At 37.9% G+C, this 22,894-nt stretch overlaps 1 protein-coding gene across 5 annotated transcripts in view; it reads left to right on the top strand.

The window, feature by feature from the left end:
- The window catches only part of pcdh17 (protocadherin 17), a 94,555-nt gene that overhangs the window by 51,181 nt on the left and 20,480 nt on the right, over window positions 1-22,894 (top strand). For 3 of the 5 annotated variants that reach the window (XM_047362991.1, XM_047362989.1, XM_047362990.1), the window contains one exon: window positions 13,802-18,407. The exons of the other annotated variants lie outside the window; for them this stretch is intronic. In XM_047362991.1, the coding sequence (XP_047218947.1) occupies window positions 13,802-14,499 (698 nt within the window). In that variant the 3' untranslated portion in view covers window positions 14,500-18,407. Of the gene's footprint in view, window positions 1-13,801; window positions 18,408-22,894 lie in introns of those variants that run through there. 5 annotated transcript variants of the gene reach the window in all.

Genomic DNA, 22,894 nt, shown 5'->3' with positions numbered 1-22,894 from the left:
CTGTTTCATTGTAGTCACTTTAAATGCTGAAACTCATATCCGCTGTGCAGCACCATCAGGCATTCATCTAATTGGTCCCAAATTCAATCTGCACCATACAATGACCCCAATCACACAGCAAGAGTCACACAGATCTATCTGTAGCAGTGGGAAGAACAAGGAAGCCTGCAGCAGATGCTGTAAACAGCTCAGATATCAATTTCACTACATTAACCGGGGAATACATGAACAATGGAAACAAGTTCAACTTGATGGTTGGGACAAATTAAACACATCTAACCCTGTTTTTCAGATACATTTTGAAAACTTTTTTTTTTCAAAGATAATTTTCTTTTTTCATAGATAAAGGGCTAAAAATTGTAATGTACATTTGCAAGTAAACCACCCAAACTCAATTCTTGTTAAACAACCTTTTGTTGTAAGCTGCATGTCTTTTGGAGGCTGTCTCTACCAGCTTTAAGCATTTAGATATTTACATCTTTATCTTTTCTAACTTGTAAGATCTTAACAGAAAGCTGTATAGTGTTTACCATTAATATATTCATAGGATACAATATGCATTGCTAATCTTGGTAAATTCTATTCTTCTATTTTTCAATGAGATCAAACAATTTGATCACAGCAGAAATGATGTAAGGCTTGTTCTTCTCAGACATGTATATCTAATAGCTTGACTGTGGCTGCTTTCTTTCAAAAGCTACAACATTCAAACACTTTCAAGCAAGAGCAGGAATGATATGTGAATTATAGAAGGTCTTAAGTTATGGGGTTGGAGAAGAGGCTCTGATATTTTGATTGGCTAAAGGAAGAATATTCCTTGACTGACCTTGCAACATTTATTGAGTGCCTCCAACTGCTGTTGTAAGTGAAGGCTCAGAGTTACTCTATTCACAACAACAAAAAGATGTGTGGTTTTCTTTTCATTTGTTCATCCTGTATGTTTTTCCTTTGCAATTCAATGTTGTGAAATGAAAATACCTCAAAGAAAATAACCGAGAAGTTCAGCGCATTTGTTGCTGAAACAGTGAGTTTAATATTGTAAGGCAACACAACACATGGTTAACGTTAAACATTGAGCCTATACTAAGCACGTTTTGGCCTTGGATAGTTTTCCATGACTGTTCATTACTTATGTACCTCATTGTTAGCATTGTCAGCAGATAACAAAAAAAACATTAAGATTATTTTTCCCACGGATATCTCCAGGTTGACCTTTACTAACAGTTAAATCTGGCAGACATCTTTCATTAAAAATATAACACCAGGCAGCTCTTGGCTCAGCTTGGGAAATCAAAAGCATGTGGGAAAACATGCCAGGAAAAGCAGATCCTATTTGATTAGATTCACTAAAGGTAAAACTGATATGCGCTCACATTGCAGATAAACTGACACTGGGGGGATGTCAGTGCACAATTCATTCTAACACAAACAGGCTAACTGGTACACAGACTCACATTCACAAACGCAATCACATGCACAAGCTCTTATGTGGTCAGGCAGGTCATTTTCTAAATAACATTTTTAAGGACAACCTCATGTATTTCAGGGCACTTTATTGCTGCTTTGTGGTAGCAGGAGAGTGATGTTTAAGGATACCAACCTGGCTACCTAGATGCCCCTCTTCTCCACAGCCCTGCAGACCCCACTGTCCACCGCCCCACTACCCTAGCTTTTCTGGGTCATCATTGATTAGGCTTTGTGTGTTTGTTGTTGTTTTAATGTGAGTTTATGCCTTTCCTACGTTTTTTTATCCTCCTCTCTACTGTGCATAAACACCTTCTCCTCGGTGTGTTCTTTGAGCAGCTAGCATTAGCTGACTGAGAGGCCTGTGGTTTTGTGGGAGATTGCCTAAAGAGAGGACATGTTTGATCTTAAGATAGGTGTTTTTGATTTTGTTTGTGCATTGTCAGCCAACACCACCAATGCTGCCGAGACTTCCTGCTATGCGTCGGTATTCTCCTGCCTCCTACTGTGATTAGATCTATTACAGCAGAGAGAAGTGTCCTTTTCATTCTGTTAAGTCATGCACTCAACAAAACAATCTAAACATAGTATGTCAAATCATGCCTATACTAACAGAAGTTTAAATTCAATATTTGTATCGTGACCAATATTTAGTAGGGGTTTTTTTTGCTATAATCTCTGTTAATATTAATGTTATAAATGTTAAATAAACATGAGTAATATAGTAGGTCTCGAAAATGTACACACTTGTTACAGTGTTAGGTTTTTGTGATGTAAAATAGTAGCTCTTCTTAAATCATTTCAAAACTTTTACACCCCATTAAACTAATACCTTGAAAAACTTCTTGATTCAGATTCAGCAATAAGTTTTCTTGAGTTTGCACCTGCCATATGGAGAATATGATTAACTTTGAATACGTCTCAGATGTCCTAATAAGCTGGTCCTGACAATGCTAGGTTTGATATTTTAGCTAACGTCATAGTTTGTAGACTGGTTTTAAAGGATCAAAATAATGTCACTGTAAATACGGTTTCATTCAGGAGAAAAATACAAAAACCCAACATTACTTTTTACACCATGGCACAGAGAAGGCAGTTACCAATAATTCGAGAAAATATGGAACAGCAAGTACATTGCAAAAACTCATATGTAGAGTCTCTATAGCAGGAACTTCTGTGTTCTCCACATATTTGGACTAAGGAGTAGAGTTGCGAGAGATAATTCTTTTTGTTTTTAGGAAAACATCTAGACCTGGCCAATATCTGTAAAAACATTTTTAAAAATGTGGTATGGTCTAAAAAGACAACAAACTTGAGTTTTTTGGGGTCCTAATTCCAAGTGGTAAGACAACAACACTGTACAGGACAAGAATGTGCAAGCAGAGTTTGTTCAAAAATGTTATTTAAAATGACCTGAATGACTTTATGACACAGATGTAGTGTTTTTCAGGTCTCAAGTAGAGTCTTTGACTATTACAAATGCAGGTACCACAGGAAGATGTGATGAGTACACAAGAACAGCACTTTCTTCACATAATGCTGGCAAAACAAACAGTAGAGGGCAGCTGGCTTTCAACGCACAGCTCTGAGCGAGAAAAACTAAAACAACAATTATCCACCTTTCCAAAATTTGTTTCCTGAAAATAAAGCTGAATATAATAACAAGTTTTATGTAGAGAAAAATTAAAAGAGTTAGCCTAAATGTCAGAAAGTGATATGAAATATTCCTTTATGTCTGATCAGAATATTCTCTACTTAAGGAGATGCTCAGTTATGTCACTGATACCCAAAGCGTAAATGTGTGAAATAGTCCCTAACCAAGAAGTCACAATATGTTTGCTGAACCATTAGGCCCTGTCAATTTGGAGAGTCTTTCATCAGCTCAGTTCAAATATTTAGTTAACCGAGCACAAAGAGTTGGGTGGGGGGTGGGGCATAGTTCAGCTGGGCTGGATAGCAGTAGGTGAGGAGATAAAAAAAAAACCTATAATGCACACACACTCAAGCACACACAAACACACACTGTGAGCTCCCATAGGTGAACAGGTGCAGTCATGGTTTGTCACAGATGCCCTGCTCAATTCGTCAGCTGCCACTCCTCCTGTCCACCTCAGGTGGGTTGAGGGACATTTAACACAGCACAACATACACCCACCAATACAAGCACACACACACACACTCATTACCTTGGTTAATTCTTCACCATTGTAGTCTGCTTTAGCAGCTCATAATTCTCTGTGTAATGGCTCAACATGTCTGCATGACGGTGAAATGGTTCACTGCCATTGTTATCAGTTTGCAGTGTTTCACTTCATTTTTAAACTTATGGAACACATTACCTCTCCATTGTTTTACCCAGTGTTCAGCTTAATGCTGATGGTTTGCAAGCATTAGCCTGTGAGTACAGCTCTCGTCGCTTCCTCTTCGGGAACCACAGTGTGTGACAGAGGGACATTAATCACCGGCCTGGGTAATAAAGCGAGGAGGGACAGGCTTGTAGGGCCAGAGGGCAGGCATCTCGGTGGAGAAAAGGCTGTTTAGGGAAATCACACCATGTTTTATGATACACACTGAAACACAAGAGGACTTTTACATTCACAAGTTTCAACGATGTTTAGTGTTTTGGTGGTTGCTGTGATACTAAAGTGGTGCATGGAAGCTTATGTAATTATAATGGATAAAGGTTTGTGCATGATCACTAGCTAAGCAACTGTTTGATTCAAAATTTGTACATTCAGTTTCAGATTTCAGCCATTTTGTTCAGAATTTTGTTTGTTATATTTAAGTTATGTTATACAGTTGAAACTAGATATGGAGGTATTTTAAGCCAACACCTCAAATACACAGGAAAAAAAACACCTTTTGAGGATGCTGGCTGAAGCTGGAAAGAGAGAGTCATTTTACAGTGAAACAAGTTCTATACTTGGATTAAAGGATCCCTTAGTGACTAAAACAACATTGCTCCAATAAAAAAGAATCCCGATTATAGTTTTCAAAAGCAGTAAATGACAAATGCTAATTTTTGGAAACATGTGTGGTGGTCCAATGAAACTGAAATTGAAATGTTTGACCATAATGACCATCAATACATTTAAAGAAGAAAGGTGAACCATAGGTCACCATTTTAGCTGTGTAGTACATGGGTTGCAGCATTATGCTTTATGGGTGTTTTACTGCAGGTACTATTGGTGCAAAATAGATGGAATCATGAAGAAAGAACATTTGTCTTTTCCATTCACTGTTCCAGCACAAATTCTCTGCACGAAACCTATATTGTTTCCATTAAAGGCTGGAGGTTGTCTTTAAGCTGTCAGCATCACGTCCTGTGCAAATTTAAATAAACACTGACCGTCGCACATTATGTCCTCTTAAAACAGAGAGGATGTCAAGTCCATACTACCCTACCATTCACAACTTGCGGGACAAACCACAGCTATGGCTTACGGTGTGACCCGCTCTGGCCGTTGTGGTCCTTAATATTTTTGTTGTCACTCACTTTTTTGAGATTATCCTGGCACTACGGTGTGCTTTAAAATCTGTGGCTTGTCATTCTCTCCGCTACCTTGGCAAACACTTTCTCATGACGCTGACACACAGCTAACCATGCTAATGACCAATCAGAATACAGGAGACTGTTTACAACACATTTCAGCCCTGCTCAGCCCCTATGGGACCTGCTGATGAGCACTTACTAAGAAACCCAGTACCTGCCTAGAAAAGTCAGTAATGGAAAGGGTTGTAAAATGGGGTGAGTGAAGTGGAGCTGGCTAAAGTACAGTCCATAGAAAAATTGTAAATATCTAGAAATAATGAGCATGTCAAGACATCAGCTAGTAAGTTAAAGTTTGAATATAAATAGGTCTTCCAAATTAGCAATGACCCTAAGCCTAGTGCCAAATTAGTTACAAAGTGAATTAAGGAGAACAAAGCCAATGTTTTGGAATGTCCATCACAAAGCCCTGATCTCAGTCTCAAAAACAATTTGTGGGTAGAACTGAAAATGTGTGTTCATTCAAGGCAGCCAACAAACCTAACTCAGGTACACCAGATCTGTCAGGAGGAATGAGCCAAACTTTCAGCAAACTATTGTAAGAAGCTTGTGGATACCCAAATTGTACATATAGTGTTTATAATTGTGTATTATGTTATGTATATATTGATCTGTGTTAGCTTTATGTGTGTTGAGAATGCTGGAGGAAATGCTATAAAATAAGAAATTAGAGTGCTTTCCTTTCTGAAGTTGAATCAAAAATAACATCCAATTCGCAGTGGTTTTTGCCCTTGAGATCGGGTCAGTCTTCTAATTGTAAGCGAGTAAAACATAAATTTCCTTGGCAGAAAACTTTATATTTTTGTTGTTTTGATCTTGTTAATCATTGGTAGTGGATGAATTCATAGTCAAATTTAATGACATACATCCCAACAAGTGTATATGCAGTTTCAATGCACAATTAACATTTTTAACAGATTTCCCTTTGGTACCTTATGTTGGTATTACACTGGTTAGACGTATTTGGGAAACTATTCTTTTCTTTTGAATAAAATTTCTATAAAACTACTAATTTGATTTACTCTGTTTAAATTTATTGGTACATATATTTGCATTTTGTTTTGATTCCATTTATGGGTCTATGCAGGTCAATAGTTTTCAATAGAGATGGAACAGTCAATAGTTCTTGACTCCTGATCAGGGGATTCAATCAGAGTTTAGTGACACTTGTCTTGAAGCACAGCCTCAATTATTTTTTACTTCTTGGGCTTCTGATTACATCTTGGTAAGGTGTTATGTCCTTTTTGTGGGAGGGACTTGAAATTTAAGGACAAATTTTTGGCCAGCTTAAGTCATTTGATGCTGGATAAAAAATAAACACTGGAAGACTCAAAGGTTTAAGTGAAATCATAAATGTATTAGGCAGTTATAAGAAGGCCAAAAATGACCACAATCAGGCAAACCTTAAAAAAACCTTTGAATTATTATTATTTTGTTTCTGCTCGACATTCCTCTCCCAGCAGTTAGCGTTGTGCTTAAATTCCTCTGGTTGTTTCTAGCTTAGTGGATTTGTCTTTTCAGACCCCTTTAAAAGAAAGAAGAAAAAAACGACGTAACAAATGTAGCAAAACGTCTCTCTGTTGCCACTCTGTACAGTTAGAGGCAGACAGGAATGGATAGCATGATCGAGCTCTTTGCAAATGCACTTTGTTGTTTTTACGGTTTGTTACCCAGACACCAATGGGGCTCTCTGTGAAAGAAGCAAATAAAAAAATGACCACACCACTTCTTCGTTTGACATTTTAATATGAGTTCTTTTTAATAGTAAGTCCACAGCATGAAAGGTAATGAAGCTCTTATAATCATGCTTTTTTATTAATTATCTGCTGTAAATTAAAATTAAAGAATGAGTCAAATTATTTGTCTGAGTAACTATTGCCCTACACCAGATTATCGGGAGAGAGCTGCTTTAAGTTAGGACAAATGATGGCATGTTTTAGGGTATCTGTCAGTGTAATTTATCTTGAACCATTCGGAACGCATTAAAGTGCATGTGAGTGCAGAGAAACTGGAGAGGAAGAAACAGAGCATGCCCACCAATACCCAAATAATCATAGGCAAATGTGTCCTTGGTGGAGGCCTTTGCTGTCCATCCCAGAGAGCAGGTTGAGCCAGGGTAAAGAAAGAGAGAGAGAAAGAAAGAGAGGGAGATGAATGTCACCCCTGTTCTCATATGTCATATTGTTAGCCATAGATATGAGGAGAATGCCTCAAGGTTGTACGTGCAGCAGAAACATGAATAATCTGTCAGAGGTTTTCTCCCAACTAAATCGAGAGAAATATGTCTGCATGGATTATTTATGTTTTAATATGCTGATTGGACAATCACATTAGAGCATCAAGACATTGTAGGGGCAAAGTTAATTGTGTGTATGTGAGTGTATGGGTGAAAGGCAGTGGTTGTCAACAGATATGCATTGTTAGATGTCGGCTGTATATTTTGAACCCTGGTGATGGATTTCAGTAATAGTGTGCTCTTGTTGAAAATAGCATTCAGGTTTGTATTTTTTATGCACAGTCTTTTGACTAAATCATCGATCTCTGCGCTTTGACATGTTGCTTATATTTTCTTAGTCAAATCTCAAATCACTTTCTTACAACCTCAGACTCGCATGCCTCTCAGTCGGTGTGTGTAGATGCATTCACTCACCATATTCACCATTTAAATGTAGTCCATTTTTAGTGGTCTAGTCTCCCCTTTCCAGCTCACCTTATTTCCTCTTCAGATGACTGCCTTGCCACGGGAAATGTCAGGCTCTCCCTGCCAGCGCTTTTTGACTTCTTCAAACATTTGTGAAGTGTTAAGCTCATCTCCACAGCTTAGGAAGGGCAGTCTCTCGGGAATCTGTGTTGCTGACCCGCAACACAGACTAAGATGGCCAAGCCAAGTGCACTCAAGCACATCCACTCTGCTTGCTCATTCGCATCAACGAAAGATTGTATTAGTCCCAGGTTTGTAGTCTTTAAAGCGCACTCTCACCATGCTGTGGAGCCTTGTGCATTGCATAATGGAGCTGATGAGATAACTTTACAGCTTCTAACAGCAATTTTGTCCTCCCTGAGTTAGTTGAGAATAGTAGCTCAAACACTGCAGGGTTCTAAGTAGCCTCATTGTTACTCCATTAAAAGTTGCCTTTTAAAGAAAATCCGAGCTTGAAGCCTTGTATTAACAAGTTTCTCTGAATTTCCAACGTCTTATTTCAGTTTCAAACAACATTAGGTGTGTGATGGAGGGCTTTTGTTCTTTTATCATCAGCATTCTTTACAAAACGTAAAGGAGGAGGTAAAAAATAACTCAGAATAACTAGGATGATAAACATGGGATGAAAAGTGGCAGAGATCCAAAAGTTCTGGGACAACTTCACCAACTCCCAAGGCTGATGGTATTGTAATTATGAATATGATTATATTATTTAATATAAATACTTTAATATTTTATTAAATAATATTTTGGTCTGTTAAGGGTTGTCCTGTAAATACAAGCCCAATAAGGCGGTGGTATTAGGACAAAATTGAACTATTCAAGTAACAATTGTAAATGTGCATTCAGTTTCTACATTGTGTGTAACAAAGCACACTGAAGTCATAAGACAAATTATATAAAAAACTTAATATAAGGGATGAGCCAAGCTCTGACATTATTGAACAGCAAAACTCTGTACACATGGAATGAATTCACACAATTTCTTAAAATACAAGAATTTATGAACAAAAATAAGTCAACTCAGAGTCAAACATATTTCAATCAACAAACTCTTTACTATGCTAAAACAATCCAACTAAACTACCAAGCAGAATTAAAGAATAAGGAAGACTAATGGGCTATGTACAATATAAACAAGTTGATCAAAGAAGGTTGAAAACCATGACCAAAAGAGTGATGCAACATTACCATGCAATGTTATTTATGTTTGAGAACCAAGGATTATCTTGAAGAATCTGGAATGAGGTTAAGTTAGTCTTGAAAGTAACTTAAGCAATAATTGGTATACCTTTAGACAACCATTCACAATGCAAGATCAGATAAAATATCTTAATAAAATAATATTTTAAAGAATGATTTGCTGAATAAAACCAACCTTCTGGATGACCAATTCTCAATGGTGTTTACTTTGCTGCTTTTATTTATTAAAATAATATTTTAAGAAATATTATTTTGAATAAGAACCAAATCTTTGAGAAATGGGCTTAATTGTGTCAATTAGTTATCAAGTTTAGTAAAACAATATTTAGGGAAATATTATTTTACTAGATTGAAAAATAACAACCATTTTGGGGAAATTATATTTAGTAGGCAAGCACATGTTCTTAGCTGTTAGTGGTTGAAGCTAACAAAAGAAGCTTATAACTTATCATCAGAATCAAACACATACCTTTAAAATACCATTAATAAAAGGGTTAAAATGCATAAGCATGGTCTGTGTTTAAAATCACCCTTTAAATAAAATTTGTCTCAACTTTTAAAAAAAACAAACACAGAACACATAAACTGAGCATGTGCTGAACAGATAATCTGCTAGCACTAGATAGCTGAGTTTTCAACATAAACAAAACCAAACGTCATAAAACGAAAAATGTTTAGATTATTTCATTCTAAACTACTCTCTCTGGCCAAAACACAACCTCTTACATGAACCGTGCTGAGGAAAAGTTGTCCGGGCAACGAAGTTTGAAGAAAGCATCCACAGTGAACAAAGGGTTAACCTGCAGCTAACCTCCGTAGCTGTGTGTGGGGGGGTCTCGGTCTGCCGGGCTGGCCAAACTGCACGTTACTGCTGTAACCACGGTGATGCGGTTCCTTTGTCCTTCCTTCAGACCGGGAAAACTGCTCCACTCAGCGTTGTAGAGACAGGGTCTCTACCGGGAACTCTCTGGAACAGTTTTCTTCTGTTGACCTCAGAGAGAAAGTCAAGCAACGTTTTTACCTTAATTACCCCGTTCATGAATGAATACCGGATACACAAACAGCAATTCATTCCTACATAACTTAGTGCATATGATCGCGTGATCATATGACACTCTTGGATCCAGTTTGAAGAGGTATGTCTATTTGGCTGCAAACAGACATTAGCCCGCTGTGTCCCTCTGTCCAGTTCCTCCGGGGACCTGCGTGGAAGAAGTCAGTTTGTTGCAAAAGCGGGGTTTTTATTTGGACAGTGACGTCACAGGAAGTCCGCTGTTATTCCGTTTCTGGCTCTGCTGGAAGTAGGTTAATGCGATTTATTTTGAAAGTTCCAGAAAAGTTCGTACTGGCCTTTTTTTTGTAACCTATGGCTGTGGTCCCAACAATGGAAAGGGTAAAAATTCTGGTGAGGTGAAAACTCTAGCAACACTTCAGGTTTTGGGAAGCAACTTTATTAGCAGACCGTGTTTCAGCCTGTGGACCCTGATAAAGACCACACACCAAAGCGCCTTAGTCTGTTAATGAAGTTGCTTTCCAGTAATGCGGGTGTTGCTGGAGTCCTCACCTCCCATGAAAGTGGCAGAGACTTGTGTTTCACATACATTTAAAACACCATGTCAGCTAAAGACAGATTCTCACTGCAGTTATTAGCCATCTTGTAAGATCTTTTGTAGTAAAAACATTTATCTGGTCGAGCTTGAATCTGTGGTCGTTCAGTGTGAAAGATGCACCCACCAATTTGTGCTCTCATGACCAAAAGACGACCTGGAACAAATATCAATATTTTGCCCATGTCAGGTGAAACGTGATATTCGATAATGTTAGTGAATAATGCAATAAAGATATGACTTGCTATAAATTAATACCTAACTAAACAATGTTAATGGCTTTCTACATTGTATTTATGGCAAACATGTACACCATGTAGTAAGTACTTCATTCAGCTACTGGAACAATATAGTTCATTATTTCCATCTCAACATGTTTTATTGAAAAATTTGCATTTGGTTACATCAGTTGTTTTGGTAAAGAAACAACTTAGGTCTAATTTCTGAATGACTTACCAGAAGACCTTAATTCCCTTCTAAAACTATATATGCAGCATTAAACAAAAATCAATAAATATATTGCTGTCATATAGAGCCTGAATACACAATCCAATCAGTTCTTGATATTTATGTCACATATAGTGATAATATGATAAATTTACAATATCTTGTGCAGCCCTAAGCAGTGTCAGAAACACTGTGAACGTCTTGCATTGTGAATGCTGCTGCGACCAATGTCAGATTAGCCCAGCCATGCATACATTTACCACCGTTTCCTTTTTCCTCATTCTCCTCACTGTCTTTTCAGCATCTGACTCTCAGGGCTAATTAACACATCTGTCTCAACTCCGCTCCGCACCACACACACTCTGCAGTAATTACACACCCTTTATTGTCAATGAGAGCATATACACTACCTCCACAGGGTGGCGCAGGGCGGCGGCATGCACTCAGCCATCCTGCAGAATTTGACCCGATTCTATTTGGGATCACACTGCTCCAACAGGAAACTGAACAAGTACAACATCCTTATTTTCAAAATAATTAACTTAAGACAGACTAGATTTTTTTAAAGGCCATACTATATTAATAAATATTGCAAATATTTATATGTAAATATAAATTTATATATTTATATATAAAGATAGGTAATCAAAACCTAATGATTAAGCATTAAAACAAAATAAGCTAAAAATATAGCTTCTCTACTCAGCGTACTCACCCATTGTTGAACAAAACTTTCAGTAACAATATCTGGATGCAAAAAAAAACAAAAGTGAAACAGTTTTAACTTCTACTGAATGAGTTGTTTTGGTCTGATTTCCACATTTATCACAGGCTTTTATTTCATAGTCTGCGCATGCTTCTAAATCTGTACTGGAACGAATGGCAGCAAAAGGCGGAGCAGAGACAGACGCTGTTAATCTATGGTTATGTTAAGCACATTAACACCCACAACTTTCTGTAAATGCATTGTTTGACTGACATGTTTGTCTGAGCCTTTTGGCGGACACAATATCTGCTGCAGTAGCAATTCATGCAGGCTGTGATCTTTCATCGTCCAATGTGACCAGTTTACTATCATATCGAACTCTTTCTGTGTGACATGTTTAAATCCTGTACTATTTTTGAAAACATGCTCTGTGTGCCGAGCTTGGCAACACCTGAGACTTTATTCAATATTTGCATTTGACTGCTGTTAGTTAGTTTTGACTTTTAAGTGAGTTTTCTGTGAAAATATTTTTCACAGTTTCCTTATCTAAATAATGTAGACTTTATTTAGTAGGTAGATATTATTATATTATTAAAGTACTATGGTAGCAGGCCAACAACTTGTCAGTAAAAGGCCCTGTTTTATCTGATTTTAGCATTTTAAATCAATTGAAACAGATACTGCTCATATCTGTGGGATACAATGCTATATTCGCAAGAAATATTTCACCTTTACAAGAGACCCTGATTAGTGTTGTCTTTTACGTAGACTGAACTACTTAACTGCCCAGTCAGCTGATCACTTCCAACAGCTATGAGACCTACAAAAGCACAAGAACATACCACTTGTAATACAGTTAAACAAATAACAGCCTGTTGCAAACTTCAAACAATTACTGGCCTCATGGTGTACAAAGCAGATTGATGAGTGATGGCGTCCGATCAAAATTCACTGCAGTAATGTGGAAGTTCTTTGGCTAAGAAACAGAGGCAAACTTAACAATCTCCTGCGAAAATGTTGATGTCTAAAATCCACTAATATAGCACAGGCATAAATATTTTTATTTGAGTTTTTTTTTTAAAAGCTAAAATCAGCAGAAATGGGGTGTTAGCATTTCACAACTCCGAAGATTTAATTTCGACATGCTTTCAGTGTTATGACATCAGACTACTAGATGTAAGGGAACTATTTCTGATAACTTTACCAAGCCTCACTTCAAAAGATCCAGACTGTTTCTTTAATATCCGTCCAATTTGTTCTGATGTCTTGTAGTCTATTTAGAAGTCTGAATGTCTAAATTGTGGTGAGAAACAAGACATTAGTTTCATTCATTTCATTTTACATTGTTTGTAGGAATCTTGTCTATGTGTCCAACATACAACAGAACCCTTTTGTGCCACATAATGTTTCCCCTTCTCTTCCATCAGGAGCAAAAAAAACAGCTTTTTTATATATTTATTTTTTTTAAACTAAGTTTTGGATCTGGTTTACACAGTCACAAACACTCCTATAATCAGACAAAGTGTGCATCCTTCTGTATAGAGATGAAAGTGAGAAACACACACTTCTATGCACATATATGCACATGTGAGGCAAGACCAAGGCATGCACAAAAAAACAGGCACAAACACACAGGCAAGAAGCACAAGCCATTTGGCACAGGCTCTCTATCTAGGGAGAGCTTCAAAGCCCACTGACATGAATTTATGATAACACCACTGTGCCTTTGCCAAACCTGAACCGTTGTTGTTTTTCTCTTACTCCCTTCCCATCTTTTCTGTATGCTCTGCCATCCCCTTGATCAGAGCTTTGGAAAATGCAAGCAGGTGTCTCCCAGTTCTCTTGGAAAGCTGTGTGCCTCTTGTGTACTTTATTGCACATGTGTATGTGTTTATACGTGTGCTGAGAATGGGACATCTTTTGTTGGCTTTCCTTTATTTTTAGGATTTCTTTTGGCTTTTGCTCTACTTCTCTAGCTTTAACTCCTTCTCCAGTTTACTCCGGATATAATACTAGTGTGATTTAATTACCATCACATTGTGTGGTTTAATTCTGTTTGTACACAATTAACATTAACGTTGCTTTCTTCTCCATCCATCCCCTCCCTTTGCATTTGTCTGCAGATGAGGATTGTTTGAATTGCACAGAGGAGTGCAGAGTACTGGGCCATTCTGACCGCTGCTGGATGCCTCAGTTCCCTGCAGGTGGAAACCAGGCAGAAGGCGTTGACTACCGCAACAATATGTTTGTACCGGCCGGGATGGAGGTGGTTGCAGAGACAGAGACCTATGAGACTGTCAACACCAATGGCAAGAAAACATTCTGCACTTTTGGCAAAGAGAGACGCGACCACACCATTCTGGTAGCCAACGTCAAGCCCTACCTGAAAGCAAAACGAGCCCTCAGCCCTCTGCTGCAAGAGATACCCTCAGCCTCCAGCAGTCCTACCAAGGGCTGCTCCACTATGCCTCCGTGCTCTGTGGTCAAAGGCCCAGCAGATGGGGCTGAGGGCAAACCTCCCCCAGCCAGCTGCTCTGTCCACTATGGGCCACCTGATGGTCAATATCTGTCACCTGCTAAACAAACAAGAGACCAAGGGGTCTACCCATTGTTGCCTCCCTCAGACCCGGTGGCCAAGGTACTCGCAGAGGCCCGCTCCAGGATCAGTCAGGAGGCAGTAGGTGAAATGGAGTGTGTCCTGGAGCAGGCAGAACCAGATTCAAACCGCGACGGAATGGACGCTGACCAGGTGGTGAGAGACATCGACAAACTATTGCAGGACTGCAGAGAAAGTGAAGCCTCTGGCACACTGAGAAAGTGACTCAAAGGACTGCAACAAAATGAAGTGTGAAGATAAAGGTCAGAGTTTGTTGCTATCCTAAGGACTCTCATGCCAAAACTGTCACCAAAACAAATGGAAAAGGTTAAATGACTCTGGTGACCAGATGTTTTCACTGTATTTGTTATAGAAAAAGTAAGAACACTGGACAGAAGAACTTTTATTATGTCAGTCATGTGACAACCAACAAAAAAAGGAACTGACATCTGACTTTTTCTGAATTTCTAAACTTTTTTGGATTCTTAAGCAAATTGCAGGGGGTTTAAGCCTCTGGCACCTCGCAAGCTCTTATCTAAGTGCCCACCAGCTCATATGTGTATTGTTCATGGTCTCTCGTGAAATCCTACATATCTTTTTAAGTGTGCGTAGGTGGATTTCTGTTTTGTGCGTTGGACATTGAAACTGAATAAAAAAGGACTACTCATGGTCTGAAATGACAATCGATGTGGAAAAAGAGAAACAAAAGCTGATGTATTCGGACAGTGAAAGACAGGAATACACAACACAACGTTAGCTGTTATTTTTATTTTAAATGAATAAACAATAAGTGTAGCGTGTATTGGACCAGATCTATACCAGAAGAGATTTTATTTGGGGTAGGGTGGGGGGGTTGTTATGGACCAGCTGGATCTGTTTCAGTCGGATTTATTACCAGTGTAACCATGTCTCACCTGTCATTTTGTAACTACACGTGTAAGCTGTGTCTGTCTCACACCTCTATTTAAATGTTCATGTTGCTGAGCAATGTAGTCGCACGCACCAACGACATCACATGTGCACTATCACTAAGCAGACACACAGGCCAACACATTAACACACGCTGACGCCGCACCACATGCAGAAACATGCCGAAGCAGACGAATGCTCACACACAACTGCCCATCTGTGGATTTGTCTTATACATGTACACCATCAGCTTTTAGTCCCTTGTGTACAGTGAATTATCATGTGTGTGACTATGCCTTAAGGCAATCAAGTTGTATAAAAAGGGACATTTCTTTCCCCAGCTGTGAAAAGATAATATCTATTTGGTTATATAGATGACTGTATGTATGAATCCATGTATATTGTCCGAATATCAGCGAAATATTTATACATTTTATAACAAGAAAAAAAAGAAAATTTTAAGTGAAGTGTCCTAGAGCTGAGGTCAGGTGTAAGGTATTTGAGGAAAGAACTGCAAAGGACACTGCCATTGTTTCAAAGACAAATATCCAAAAATATTACAAAACAAGAAAATGTCCCTTCACATTGTCACTATACATAATATCATTATATGTGTATATGTATCCGATTTAGATGTGTTTACATCAGAAAAACTGACATTTTTTATTGATTTTACTGCAATTTCTGTGCATTTGAGCCAAATTGTTATGTGTACAAAAGCTATATTGTGTATTTTATTAAATTAATATATTGTTGTGTTGCAATATACATGGGCTTATATTGTATTTGGCAAAAGTTGCCTTAGTAGCTGTCGAACTCTGTGAGTTTGCTTTAGTTTGGGTTTCTGTTGGTGTTTCCTTTTTTCATCTTTATTCTGCATCTTTGCAGGCAGGCTGGCCTCAGTGCTTTTGAGATGTCGCCTCTTTTTACCCTGAGATCCAGCTGGATCAAATACAATAACTGTTAAAAGCTTAATGAGCCAGCTGATCTGGAAGACGATTCAAACCAACAACAAAAAAGCAACAAAAAGCAGACAGTTTGACTATTTTTACTGAGCAAATTTTTATAAGGCAGCATTTTTCTTTAACAATAGTAAGTCTGCATATTTCCTGTTCATTCTGTTTCTACTTTCTTTCCAAAAAAGAGAAAAGAAACCCGCCATACTGAAAGTGGAGTGGTTTCCTTGGTGATCATGAAACTGCCTTACTGTCTCTGCAGAGAGCTTGTTGTATCTGTGGAGCTTTGTGACTGCTTCTTAAGCCCTGGTCCACCAGAATGTGCATTTCCTGTAAAGGACCAAAACAAGTTCTTTTTCAACAGTCTGTGTAGTTTATGTATGTACTTCTTCTTTAACTCATGTTGGAAATCTCATACTTTGCAGAGAAACCTGACATCTGAATCTTTATCTGAAGTTTCTTTGGATTTGACGTGTTCGCTGTTTGTGTACATGGTTTGTACAACCAGGTTTCTTTGGATTCAGGATTTCTTAAAAAAAAAAAAGGTTATTTTTGAGAATTTTGGCACATTTTGGCCAGTCTGAAATACTAACGCAGGGTGCTTTTTAAAAAAATCCCTGAGTAAGGTACACAGAACAGTAGGCTACTTGATGTGTTCTAGAAAATGTAACCACAATCACCAAATGTAAATAACCTGCAGCCATGAGAGGGAACAGTGACCTGTTGTGGCAACTAGATATGTTGGAAGTAGAATTTCAGCAGCAAACATAACACATGTTGGCAAATCACATACATGTTTTTTTTTTTTGGACTTTCTGTGTTTGTGCATTCAATAATCTGTTCTATCTTCTGTTTTGCCTCTTTTTGACTTATTTTTGCATTTTGCTTTTCATTCACTAACTTCTCTCCGTTTTGGCTGTTTGCTTACTCTCCTCGGAGGGGAAAAGCGATGGTTGCCTTTTTTTCTCACTTTCATCTAGAAACTATTTGGTATAGGTTTACCCTTGCTCTTTTTTACAGGAGAAAGACAGGGCTGTTTTTAGATGGGGCTTAGAGGCTTTGACAGAGGAGCAAAATATTTATGATTCTTTATTTCAAATATCTGGATGAATCAAGCAAGCCTTGGGATCACATTATACAGGCAGCACAAACAGTTAAATTTGCAGCTTGCGCTTCAGGTTTGATGCAGACAGAAATGCTATCGCACACACTCAGAAACACCAGTGCATTTAAGCAACACACTGCCTTTCATGTAAATTTATAAGCACTGAAATAGAAATAAACACTGAAAGAGAGGGCAAAAACATTACCAAGTCAAATTTGACTTCCTTATTTGCCCTAATGATTTTTTCCTTGTTTAGCTAATTTGTCTACTTCTTAGCTTGAACAGGCATTCTTCATTTATGTGCTCGCTTGCTTGATTTCTGTACATATTCTTTAGTTTCATTCTATCTCCACTTCTGTAACCTCAATATTTAATTCCAACTCAGATCAAACTTCTATTTTATTGTTCTTCCTTTTTACTTCTGCATTAATCAAAGCAGGGGTGCAAAGTCTTCACAGGATTCATTGTTTTCACTCTTGCTGTCACAATTAAAAGGACTGTCCCCTCTAATGGTGTTCCCTTGCCCTGGTCACTGTCTGCACGCTTACAAACCAAGGGTAAGGAAATGCGCAGGGTCCAGTTGATAGAAGGAACTTTCTAAAGCCATGGCCCCCTTTTCTCAGGCTATTTGCTGTTTAATAGATCAGAGGCTGCTGTTCGGGGCCAACGCATAGTTTGGCCTCAGAAGTTTAGAGATTGAGCGTACTGTGAGGTCTCTCATTATTGTTTAATTACACACAGGCATCTTACACTGTTGGCAGTGCATTACCCAAGCCTAGAGTGTGATATTTTTGCCCACTTGAGACTTGTTGGCTTTACCAAGCGACTAGGGAAGGGCCTTGTTGAATGTGGCTAACCACCTCTGGTCTATTACTCACACTGATGCGAGTGCACACAGACTCAGACAGTCACTGCTTCACAAACACACAGACAACCAGACAATATGCCTTTTTGGTTTGTTAATAAGCACCCAATGATGTCAGTGTTTTTCCCTCACCCACACTGATAGCATAGGGCTCCACCCTACCATGAGCAGCTGATGAGAAGAGCAGACATTTTTATTTGTGTGGATTATTTTAACTGCTATTGTCTAAAGGCTGTGTTCATTGTGATCTATCTGAAGTAAAAAATAATAATAAAAGTGCAAAGAAAAAGGAAATAAACATTGTTGTTTTCTCTTGTCTTTGTTTGACTTGAATTGAAGGAAGTGAAGGAATGGCTCTGATTAGATTTTTCTCTTCCCAGGATACCAAATACTTTTGTTCTCTCAAAAATCTCGACATAGCCAGCATTTTAATGTCAAATCTAATTGCATTGTTTAGTTAACAAGCATCAGCTTACTTTCAAAGAGTTGCAAATATTTTCTGTTGCAATTTAAGGTACAAAGTTAAATGTTCAAAAGGCACTATATAAAAAAAACTGAATTGAAAATTTTCCAAAATAAGAAACCAGTGCATGTATAACCCCCCACCCACCCCACATATCCAAAATAACACACACAAATAAGGCTTTGGGCAAGCAGTTCTCAATTCATCACATTAGTTCACATTTTAGCCACACAAAATATTACTGTTCCCTTATTTTCTCTCCTCTAAATGCTCAGAGGCAAATAAATTGGTGGTAGAAATTATGTGTACTAATGCTTCACAGATAAGATTTTGCTTTCTACCCTTCAGCGAGGTTTAGGTTCAGAAACCAAACTGAAGTCTTTTCAGCTCTTGGCTCTGAGGATTCAAGTCTTTTAGTGATAGACTATGCTTCCCATTTGCTGTGTTAAATTACATCTTATGTAACACATAATGTATGCCTATTAAACGCAGTGGATGCTAAAATGTGGTACATATTGGAAGTGTGACCTTCTTTGAAATGTTTACTTTCCCAAGAGGACAAATACATTTTTTTAGTACTGTTTGTTGCTTTTGAATTAGTTTTTAATCACCTTTGTGTTGTTGCCCAAGACAAAATTATACACAATAGAAAATGGCAATACCCTGTTGCTTTGCATATGCAATAGGGAGCCATCATCAAGTCAGTTAATTACAGAAACACATATGGCTGTTTTCCTATTATTCCTGCTGTTATAGGAGCACGGTTTGTAACTTTTTTTTTGCTTGTAGTCTTCTTAACAATTACAAAAACTCATCTTATCCTGATGGTTTTCACACACCAGAATGTCTTAAATGCAGTACAAAGCTCTTTTCATCTTCATTTAGTATAAATACAGGTTCGACCAGGAGCCTGAAATGAATGGCTAGTTTGAAAGAGTCAGGACTAAACTCTTCTTCTGGTCCTGGGATCGGCAAAAGTGAGCCAAAACAGAAAATGTTTCTTTTATTCATCTTTTTCTTAGATTTTGATAAATTTTTTTACTTTAGTTTGTTTAAGTCCAGTTTGATTTTTAACATTATGGTCCAGTAACGTGTCTAAAACAACTTTCAATGAAACATAAAAAAAGGTACCCTTGTATTTTTAGGATATTTCTATATACAAATACAGGTCCTTCTCAAAATATTAGCATATTGTGATAAAGTTCATTATTTTCCATAATGTCATGATGAAAATTTAACATTCATATATTTTAGATTCATTGCACACTAACTGAAATATTTCAGCTCTTTTATTGTCTTAATACGGATGATTTTGGCATACAGCTCATGAAAACCCAAAATTCCTATCTCACAAAATTAGCATATTTCATCCGACCAATAAAAGAAAACTGTTTTTAATACAAAAAACGTCAACCTTCAAATAATCATGTACAGTTATGCACTCAATACTTGGTCGGGAATCCTTTTGCAGAAATGACTGCTTCAATGCGGCGTGGCATGGAGGCAATCAGCCTGTGCCACTGCTGAGGTCTTATGGAGGCCCAGGATGCTTCGATAGCGGCCTTTAGCTCATCCAGAGTGTTGGGTCTTGAGTCTCTCAACATTCTCTTCACAATATCCCACAGTTTCTCTATGGGGTTCAGGTCAGGAGAGTTGGCAGGCCAATTGAGCACAGTGATACCATGGTCAGTAAACCATTTACCAGTGGTTTTGGCACTGTGAGCAGGTGCCAGGTCGTGCTGAAAAATGAAATCTTCATCTCCATAAAGCTTTTCAGCAGATGGAAGCATGAAGTGCTCCAAAATCTCCTGATAGCTAGCTGCATTGACCCTGCCCTTGATAAAACACAGTGGACCAACACCAGCAGCTGACACGGCACCCCAGACCATCACTGACTGTGGGTACTTGACACTGGATTTCTGGCATTTTGGCATTTCCTTCTCCCCAGTCTTCCTCCAGACTCTGGCACCTTGATTTCCGAATGACATGCAGAATTTGCTTTCATCCGAAAAAAGTACTTTGGACCACTGAGCAACAGTCCAGTGCTGCTTCTCTGTAGCCCAGGTCAGGCGATTCTGCCGCTGTTTCTGGTTCAAAAGTGGCTTGACCTGGGGAATGCGGCACCTGTAGCCCATTTCCTGCACAAGCCTGTGCACGGTGGCTCTGGATGTTTCTACTCCAGACTCAGTCCACTGCTTCCGCAGGTCCCCCAAGGTCTGGAATCGGCCCTTCTCCACAATCTTCCTCAGGGTCCGGTCACCTCTTCTCGTTGTGCAGCGTTTTCTGCCACACTTTTTCCTTCCCACAGACTTCCCACTGAGGTGCCTTGATACAGCACTCTGGGAACAGCCTATTCGTTTAGAAATTTCTTTCTGTGTCTTACCCTCTTGCTTGAGGGTGTCAATAGTGGCCTTCTGGACAACAGTCAGGTCGGCAGTCTTACCCATGATTGGGGTTTTGAGTGATGAACCAGGCTGGGAGTTTTAAAGGCCTCAGGAATCTTTTGCAGATGTTTAGAGTTAACTCGTTGATTCAGATGATTAGGTTCATAGCTCGTTTAGAGACCCTTTTAATGATATGCTAATTTTGTGAGATAGGAATTTTGGGTTTTCATGAGCTGTATGCCAAAATCATCCGTATTAAGACAATGAAAGACCTGAAATATTTCAGTTAGTGTGCAATGAATCTAAAATATATGAATGTTAAATTTTCATCATGACATTATGGAAAATAATTAACTTTATCACAATATGCTAATATTTTGAGAAGGACCTGTATATATATATATATATATATATATATATATATATATATATATATATATATATATATATATATATATATATATATATTAGAAAATGTAAATGAACCAAAAACTGCAACAAAAATCCATTTATCTTAGAGAATTTTGCATTTTCATCTCACCCTGACAGTGAGGGGTTAAACCAGCAGCAGTTTTCCACATGACAATGTCTTTGTGGTGTGAATGTAAAGAAGGTCTAATTTCAGCTGTAAGAACTTTGGGGAGATAGAGGGGCTCATGGTGACGAAGATGGCAACACTAAACAGGATGTGTAAAGTGTTTCTGATCAGAGTATCTACCTCATAGAAAAATAAGGCAAAGTAAAAACCAATACAATTGTCTTCGCTGAAACTACTGTAATACTTTTGCCTTTATTCAGTGCTTCCTTTTATATTAGTCATATTACAGTTGATGTTTTCAGGACGTTCACTCGGTAAGATAGGTGGTGCACAGCCTCTTATCTCTATTTGCCATTGTTGTGATTATTAATCTGAGAATATTATTTAATATTAATATTTTATCAAATAATATTTCGGTCTGTTAAGGGTTGTCCTGTGAATACCAGCCCAGTAAGGCGATGGTATTAGGACAAAATAGAAAGGTGGGAGACGAGCTCTGACATTATTAAACAGCATAAACTCTGCACATATATTGAATGAATTCACACAATTTCTTAAAATACAAGAATTTATTAACAAAAATAAGTCAACGCAAAGTCAAACATATTTCAATCAACAAACTCTTTACTATGCTAAAATAATCCAACTAAACTACCAAGCAGAATTAAATAATAGGGAAGACTAAAGATGATTGAAAATCATGACAAAAAGAGTGATGCAACATTACCATGCATTGTTTATGTTTGAGGACCAAGGATTATCTTGAGGAATCTGGAAGTGAAGTTAAGTTAGTCTTGGAACTAACTTAGGCAATAATCAGCAAACGTTTAGACAACCATTCACAATGCAAGATCAGATAAAATATTATTTTAATAAAATAATGTTTTAAATAATGATCTGCTGAATAAAACCAACCTTCTGGATGAGCAATTCTCAATGGTGTCTAATTAGCTGCCTTTATTTATTCAAATAATATTTAAAGAAATATTAAGGGAGTATTTTGGAAAGAGCCACATCTTTCTGGAGAAATGGGGCTAAATGGTGTTTACTTAGTTTTCAAATCTAGTAAATGATGTTCAGGAACTATTATTCACTAGCTTGAAAACTAATAACCTTTCTGTTAAATACTCCTTAGTAGCAAGCACGTGTTCTTACCGGTTAGCAGTTGAAGCTAACAAAAGAAGCTAATAGCTTAGCACCAGAATCAACTCATACCTTTAAAATACCAGGATTAATAAAAGGGTTAAACTGCATAAGCGCGGATGGTGCGGTATGATCAATGTTCTGTTTAAAATCACCCTTTAAATAAAGTTTGTCTTAACTTTAAAAACACACAAAGAACAAAAAACTGAACATGTGTGCTGCAGATATTCTGCTAGCACCAAGACAGCTGAGTTCAA

Source organism: Girardinichthys multiradiatus, chromosome 4 (genome assembly GCF_021462225.1).
Source record: "Girardinichthys multiradiatus isolate DD_20200921_A chromosome 4, DD_fGirMul_XY1, whole genome shotgun sequence".
Classification (NCBI taxonomy): Eukaryota; Metazoa; Chordata; class Actinopteri; order Cyprinodontiformes; family Goodeidae; genus Girardinichthys; species Girardinichthys multiradiatus.
Note: the sequence above shows the minus strand (reverse complement) of the source record. Positions and strands in the feature narration are given on the sequence as shown.